Source organism: Eriocheir sinensis, chromosome 53, assembly GCF_024679095.1.
Source record: "Eriocheir sinensis breed Jianghai 21 chromosome 53, ASM2467909v1, whole genome shotgun sequence".
Lineage (NCBI taxonomy): Eukaryota > Metazoa > Arthropoda > Malacostraca > Decapoda > Varunidae > Eriocheir > Eriocheir sinensis.
In genome coordinates, this window is record NC_066561.1 from 1279269 (window position 1) to 1287803 (window position 8535).

An 8535-nucleotide genomic window follows, 5' to 3' on the forward strand; every position below is an offset into this window, starting at 1 on the left:
TTTTTTACATGTCATGGTGTGGGTGAAATCATTTGGTGATCCACATGCACAGAGATCAGGCAGTCCCTCAATCGGCCAGCCATATCTCAGAGCAATGGCGTCGACAAATTCTTGTTTGTTGAGGCTGAAGCCTTTTGCTCTGATTGGTAATGACGTTAGCCAGTTAGAGGCGCCTGCCTCCTGTGCTGTGTGTATTTTTCTACCCATTTCTGTGGACAGGTGGTGTGTAAGACGGTCCAGCTCGTCTTTTTGGGCCTGTTGCCTTTCTTCTGAGATTTTTCTTTTAATATCTCTTATTTCTGTTTGGTCTATCTCGCCCTCTGCCTCCTGAGCGATGGTCCTGTTGATGAGTGACCTGGTAAGGCTGATGGAGTTTTGGTTCTCCTTATCAGCCAGCTTCTCAGCGTTGGTGATCCCCATCCCACCCAGTCTTGGGGGAAGTGCTAGCATATCCCTCTCCTCCTCCCCCAAAGCATGATATTTCACCAGCGCCGGCAAGAATACATTCTTGACGGCATTTTCTAGTGGTCGGAGGAGTGGACTGATGCCGGGGATGGTGCGCATCAGGAACGTCCACCGATGTTGGATGCCGTGGGTGTACGCTGAACAGGCAGCGTGTGGCTCAGTCTTGGCAATGGCAGACAAAGCTTCTATTTCCTTCACCCATTCAGCTACATTGTCTCCCACGTACTCCTTATATACCTCTGTCCCGATCACTGCACCTAAGTGTCGTTGTCCGTCTTTTGTCACAATGACGCCACTTCCTCTAAAAGTTTCTGCGGCATGATCATAATGTTCAGGTTTGACAATAAGGACAGACTTGGTGGCGTTAGGGATGTATCCTATCTCAGGGCCGGCGGTGTTCACAGTGTCCCACCACCCTTTTAAGTCTGAGATTTTACCAGCACCTGAGAGGTCATCTGCATAAGCCACCTGTTTCACCCGTGTTTCTGCGAACGCGATTTCATTTTGGAGGACTGATAGGCCCAGGGCGTACATAGCCATGGCTATTGGGTCACCTTGTGTTGTTCCCTCAGATGATTTTAACACTTTCACTTTTCCACTGTGGCTATTTATGTATAAGTCGGTTGGGTATGTATAGGTATTTTCGACATACATAGCTGCTTAGGGCACTTGGTTTTAATGTTTTGTATCATAGTCTTTCTCTTTATTGTGTTGAAGGCATTTTTGGCGTCAATAAGCACTGATTCGCACTCCACGTGGTAGAATATCTCAAGCATGTAATGGACTGATGCTTCTCCTACTGCCTGCTGCCACGCACAAACTTGGAGGTTCCTGCTGCCATTCTCACATCTTCTTTGACGACAGCCATGATGCATTTGCCTACGATGCGCCGCAGGACTTCTCCGACTCCTATAGGCCTGCATCCCGGCCTCTTGTCCAGGGGAATGAGGCGGCATGCCGTCAGGGCGTCCACATAGTGGCAGCTGGAGGAGGCGAGTTTTCTTGACAGTGCTGCAATGGTGTTGCGCAAGTCACCAGCTGCATTGCCAAAGTTGGCGCTGCTCAGCAAGCTTCGCCATCCCTGCATCAAATCCTGAGGGCCCTGCGCTTCCACGAGTCTGGAGGGCCTTCTTCCACACCATCTCTCCTGTTATCCTTTCGTATATAACTGGATTCGGTGGTTGGTGACATCCTGCCAGTCTCAGTCCCTTCAGGTCACTCGGTGGTGGATGTTTTTCCTTGAGTTGATTGATGGTGTCCCTGGTGAGTGGAAGCACACCCCGTGTGGAATTTTCTGACAAGGCTCGTGTTGCAGACGCAACGTTGCCTTGTCGCATTTTGTCTGCAAACTTCCGGGCCCTGTCTTCTGTGGAGGTGTTGTTTTGTTGGGGTCCGGGGAGCCTCTCCTGTATGGCCCTGGCTTCTCCAAGGAGGGCATCTAACTCGTTAGTTTGCCACAAGGCAACTCGCCTTCTTAATGCCTCGATATTTTCGGCTTGTTTGGTTTTTGGGTGTGCTTTTTGGAGGAAGAGATGGGGGAGAGTGAATACAATTTTCAGGGATACTACTACTATTACTACTACTAATACTAATACTACTATTACCACTACTAGGTACTACTACTACTACTACTACTACTACTACTACTAATACTACTACTACTACTACTACTACTATTACTATTACCACGACTGCTATATTAGTATATTATTACTATCATTTTTGTTATTACTATTAATATTATTATTATTATTATTATTATTATTATTATTATTATTATTATTATTATTATTATTATTATTATTATTATTATTATTATTATTATTACTATTATTTTATTATTATTATTATCATTATAATTATTTATTACTATTATTATTAATATTATTATAATCGCTATAATTATTATTATCACTACAATAGTTATTGCTGAATATCATTGATTCTATAACGGCTGCTGCTACTATTGTTATTTTTTGTTTTATTATAATTATGTTGTCATTGTCCTTGCTACTCATTATTACTTTTCTGTAAAGTTTTTATTTATCTATTTATTTATTTATTTTTTTTTTTTTACTTAAACAACATGTTCACAGTGCCACCCGACGCGGCTAGACTTAACCCTCTCGCGCACCGTAAGTTTCCAATAAGCTTCTGTTCCACTCACAATGGATTTCTCGGCCCGACCGGCCTTTTTTTGCCGCCGCGACACTCTACATTCCCGGCCGTATTTTACCCTCACAAATATATCGTACCCCAACAAATTTGGTATCAATGGCTTCATAAAGACTTGTACTAGAACATACGCAAATAAAAATAGAGGAAAATAAACAATACAAACTTGTTTTAGGTCTCCGTATAGAGTATTGTAAACCAGTGTTGTCCAAACTGGGGTCCGCGTACCCCTGGGGGTACGCAACATAGATCATAAGGGTACGTGACAAGACGACGAACACACACACACACACACACACACACACACACAGCAGAAACTTCCCATGGTTTCTATGAAGGCAAAGGTAGGGGGAGGGAGTCCGAGGGACGGGTCGGTTACTCAGGAAGCACGCGTATTGTACGTGTACGAGAGCAGTGCTGACTGCTACCCACTTGCTCAGTGACTCAGTCTTCTCTTAGGCGTCAGAGTGAGCGCGGCTGTTTATTTGAAAATAACAGAAGCTTACAGAAGGCAGTTGCTCGTTAACAGCAACAATGGATAGATGGCTAAAAAGTGGCAGCTGTAGCAGCCGCAGCGGTGACGCAGACGAAGGAAATCAAACAGGTGCAAAGAAAAAGAAGACAGATATTCCTAAATATCGGCAGTACAAGGAAGATTATGTGCTTTTGGGATTTACTGCAACGAATTCTGATCCTCCGGAAGCTTTGTGCTTCTTCTGTGGGGAGAGGCTGGCCAACAGTAGTATGAAACCAGCTCACCTCCAGCGTCACCTGAAAACAAAACATCAGTGTCATGTTGGTAAACCGGTAGAGTTCTTCAAAAGAAAGCTCTCTGATTTTCAGTGCTCCCAAAAAGTACTTCAGAAAGCCACGACAACTTCAGGCAAAGCTCTGAAAGCATCTTTAGCTGTATCTTTATTAATTGCTAAAGCCAAAAAGCCATTCAGTATTGCTGAAGAACTTATTTTGCCAGCTGCAGGTATGATGGCTGAAATAATGGTGGATAAAAAGACAGCTGACCAACTAAAAGCAATTCTTTTGTCACACCAAACTGTCTCGCGCAGGGTAAGAGAAATGAGTGCAGATATTCAAGATCAAGTTGTGAATAAGATGAAAGCAAGCCAGTCATTTGCACTCCAAGTTGACGAATCAACTGACATTAGTGGGCAGGCTCATCTTGTCTCCTTTGTGAGATACATTGATGAAGATGATATCAAGGAACACATACTATTTTGCAAAAAATTAGAAGAGCACACAACAGGGGAGGCTATTTTTAATGTCATTAATCAGTTCTTCTCTGAACAAGGGCTGAGCTGGAAATCTTGCATGAGTATGTGTACAGATGCTGCTGCATCTATGACCGGGAAGGTGAAGGGACTAGTGGCAAGGATTAAGAAGGAAAATCCTGATGTGGAGTGGACTCACTGCATCATTCACAGAGAGTCATTAGCTTCAAAGAAAATGAGCCCACAGTTGCATGGAACTCTGAATGATGCCATCAAGGTAATCAACTTCATAAAGTCAAGGCCACTTAATAGTCGTCTGTTTCACACACTTTGTGAAAGCATGGGGTCAGAGCACACAGAGCTATTACTTCACACGGAGGTGCGCTGGCTGTCGCGTGGGAGGATACTCACCAGATTGTTCGAGTTGCGAGATGAGGTAGCTTCCTTCTTATCAGAACATGAGTCTCCTTTTGCCACATATTTTGAAAACACTACTTGGCTTGCACAACTGGCATATCTTGCAGATATATTCAGCAAACTGAATGAGTTAAATTTGTCTCTGCAAGGTAAAGACACAAACATTCTCAACCTATATGACAAAGTTGCTGGTTTTCAGAAGAAAATTGAACTGTGGAAGAAAACATGCTCAGGGGGAGAGTTTACGTGCTTTCCTCTGTCAGATGCCTACTTTTCCATTAACAATTATGAGAAAGGCACTCTGAAACCAGTCATTGTGGAACATTTGACCAGCCTTATTAGTGCTTTTAAGTCTTACTTTCCTGACATACATGAACGATCAGTACAACTGGACTGGATTAGGAACCCATTCCTCTTTTCTGAACACGAGAAGCTTCCTATTTGTTTCCAGGAAACACTGATAGAAGTGTGTGCAGACCGTGGCTTAAAACTGTTATTTGAAAGCTCAAATGTCACTCGCTTCTGGAGCTCTGTGATGAAGGAGCACCCTGATATAGGAAAAATGGCATTAGAAAAACTTCTGCCATTTGGGTCTACCTACCTTTGTGAGGCGTCTTTCTCCGCACTGAGCATTATCAAATCGAAACAGAGAAACAAACTAAATGTCAACCTGGAACAAAGCCTAATCACTGCAGTAGCCTCAGTACCGCCAAGGATGGAAAAAATCATCAGTGAACATCAGCCTCACATCTCGCATTAAGTTGTAAGTATTTTTCATGCATTGTGTTATTAAATCATCCTTTTTATTGCTGTGTAATAAATTCGAATTTATTGACCATAACTCCTGTTATACATTTTTTCATATTTAATTAATATATTACTTGCATTATCCTAAATAAAATTGAATTTGTTCAGAAATGGTGGACGGTGTGGGGGGGTACGTAACAGTAGGATAAGGTAATAAAGGGTACAATAGGCGAAAATGTTTGGACAGCACTGTTGTAAACAATACATCCTAAGTACCATGTCTTGGATCTTTTCGGTTTCACTGCCGCAAAAACTATAAAACCAAAATACACTTTTCTAATGCAGTTTTTTATACTCTTTCCGAGAATGAAATTCTTTTTTTCGAGAAATGAAAAATAAAAAAGTTATGGCCAGTTAAAGATGGTTATTTCCTATGCATTTATTAAGAAACTTAATTTTCATTTTTTCCTCAGATAATATGGCTAGCGACGAATATAGTCTAAAGTGGTTTTGGGAACACCTTCAATCCAATGAAAGTACTGTCAACTTTCTGCAGAACCACGGAATAATACCGAAAGAGAAATTGTGCCAGAAACACCATCCAATGACCATAGATTACAAGAGGTCTTCCTGGAGATGCCACAAGGGTCGTTGCCGGGAAGAAGTAAACCTACGCAAAAACACGTGGCTAGAAGGATCTACTTTGCCCATGAATAAAATCATTGAATTCATCTATGCATGGACAAAAGAATACACGAGCATAAAATTCTGCAGGGACGAACTGGGTATTAGCCATGACGCGGTTGTGGACTACAACAACTATCTAAGAGAGGTAAGTTAACATTGAGACCAAAACAAACCTAACCTAACCTAACGTCTAACCTAACCTAAACAAACCTAACCTAACCTAACGTCTAACCTAACCTAAACAAACCTAACCTAACCTAACCTAAACAAACCTAACGTCTAACCTAACCTAAACAAACCTAACCTAACCTAACCTAAACAAACCTAACGTCTAACCTAACCTAAACAAACCTAACCTAACCTAACCTAACCTAACCTAACGTCTAACCTAACCTAAACAAACCTAACCTAACCTAACCTAACCTAACCTAACCTAACCGAACGTTTTCGTTTCAGGTGTGTGCCCATGAAATATTAAACAACCCTGTAAAGATTGGAGGTCCAAACTGCACCGTGGAAATTGATGAAACAGTCTATGCTAAAAGAAAGTACAATAAAGGAAGAATGCTGAAGGAACAGTGGGTGTTTGGAGGCGTTTGTAAAGAAACTAGAGATGTCTTTCTATATGCCGTAGAGCGAAGAGATCGGAGTACACTGGAGAGCTGCATCAAGGAAATCATTCTACCAGGTAGTACGATCGTTAGCGACATGTGGAAGGCATATGAAAAAATAGAGGATATTTCTGGGTACAACTTTAAGCATTTAACAGTAAATCACAGTGAAAACTTTGTAGATCCTATCACTGGAGCTCACACACAACAAATTGAAAGCACCTGGAATTTGCTGAAACGCCGTAACAAAAGGCACTGTGGAACTAAGCGTGAAATGATGGATGGTTACCTATGTGAATTTATTTGGCGTCGCCGGCATGAGGGACAAGACTTATTCAAGGTGGTACTAGAAAATATTTCAAAATTCTAAATTTTAAAGATTTTTATGAAAGGAAATAAACACCTTTAAATAGCCATAACTTTTTTTTTTTTTTTAAAAACGTTGTGTTTTTTAAAGATTTTGTGTTCTTAACAAATACATAGGAAATAAACACCTTTAAATAGCCATAAATTTAATATTATTCATTTCTCGAAAAAGATAATTACATTTTCGGAAAGAGCATAAAAAACTGCATTAGAAAAGTGTATTTTGGTTTCATAATTTTTGCGGCAGTCAAACCGAAAAGGTCCCCATGTCTTCCCACCTCGCTAGCTCGAAAGTTTGTGGGCCAACTTTTCTTGCCGAATATATGTTTCGAAGCGGAATTTAGTGAGGATTCGTTTGGTATCTTCAAAATCCTCATACGCCTATTAGTTCCCGAGTTACACCAAGAAAACTGAATTTATATCTAAATAATCAACAGAGTTGGCGCTCCCTCTCATTTCCTTTTACTATTACGCTATTTTTTTTATATCATTTGTAAATAAATTTCATAGCATTATATAGCTAATTTTATATGGAAGAAGATGCAACCTTCAAAACTACACCAACCCTTGTAGGTATCGTGTGGTAACGTCTGCAATGAAGTTCCCCGCGCAATATACGCAACCTTCGCTGGCCGTAACTAAGTACCGTATCTTCCCCACTCTGAAATCACACACAAAAAATATATTATTTTTACGTAGAACACAACGCTACACACGTATATATCATAAAACACTCGATTTTCGGTGGTGCGGGACGGATTAAAGCCCACGCGGGCCTCGCTTAGATGGGAGTGAGGGCGCGCATACCTCCTTGTGGGACCCCCTCTGGGGCAGACTGATGAACAAAATGGCTCCGCGCTCCTCTCCTGCGCCCCATAGAGAGGTTGCCGTATGTTACCATGAAGAAACTTATCCCACTGAATAATTATACCAAATTAGACGCAATTTCACCAGAAACTTTATTTTTAATGAATATTTTAACGTTTTATGACGCAAAACGCGTCATCGTGCGCCAGGACCTTTTTCCCTTATTGACTCAAAACACGTCATCGTGCGCCAGGACCTTTTTCCCTTATTGACTCAAAACGAGTCATCGTGCGCGAGAGGGTTAATCTTATATCTTACTGCTTTCTTTCCATTCTCTTCTCTGACTCTTCTTTCATTAATCTTATGTCCCATCTCTATGAGACACTCTTTTATGATGATGAACACAGACATGCCAATTCAAATAACATAAGTATGGAGATAATCAATCAACTACACGGCCACATGGACTTTGAATCAATATCAAATTATTATGACCTTGTTACCTATAATAACCTCATTAAGACTCAACAGACACACAATTCTAACATAATGCACATAAACTCGAGATCATTAACAAAAAAATTCGATAATATACAACTACTCCTCAGATCTTTACACATACAACCTGATATCTTGGCAGTCACTGAATCCTGGCTTACAGGCAATAATAAACACCTACACCAACTTACAGGATACCACTCATACCATTTAACCAGAAATACGCGCAAACAGGGAGGGGTATCAATATTTGTGTTCAATCTAATACATTCTCAGGAAATCAAAGACTTGACAATAGTAAATGAAGATATAGAAATAAACACAATTAGAATAAAAACAAACTCATTAGGTTTCCTTCTATGCACAATTTACAGACCTAACAGTAAACACATTGCAGTTGATGAGTTCTCACACATATTGCACGAACTTTTACGAGAGAAAGCAAAAAATAAAAAAATAGTGCTGATTGGAGATTTTAACATTAATTTACTTGAACACACCTCTCACATCCCAACAAACAACTTTCTTACAAATAT

The 8535-nt window shown here is 40.7% G+C and overlaps 1 protein-coding gene across 1 annotated transcript; it reads left to right on the top strand.

Annotated features, from left to right (window-relative positions):
• Nucleotides 1-5132: 5132 nt before the first annotated feature.
• On the top strand, nucleotides 5133-6806 carry LOC126983150 (uncharacterized). The gene is made up of 2 exons (XM_050835648.1): nucleotides 5133-5862; nucleotides 6174-6806. The coding sequence occupies exons 1-2, from the start codon at nucleotides 5464-5466 to the stop codon at nucleotides 6696-6698; spliced, it is 924 nt and encodes a 307-aa protein (XP_050691605.1). The 5' UTR covers nucleotides 5133-5463; the 3' UTR covers nucleotides 6699-6806.
• The last annotated feature ends 1729 nt before the right edge of the window (nucleotides 6807-8535 follow it).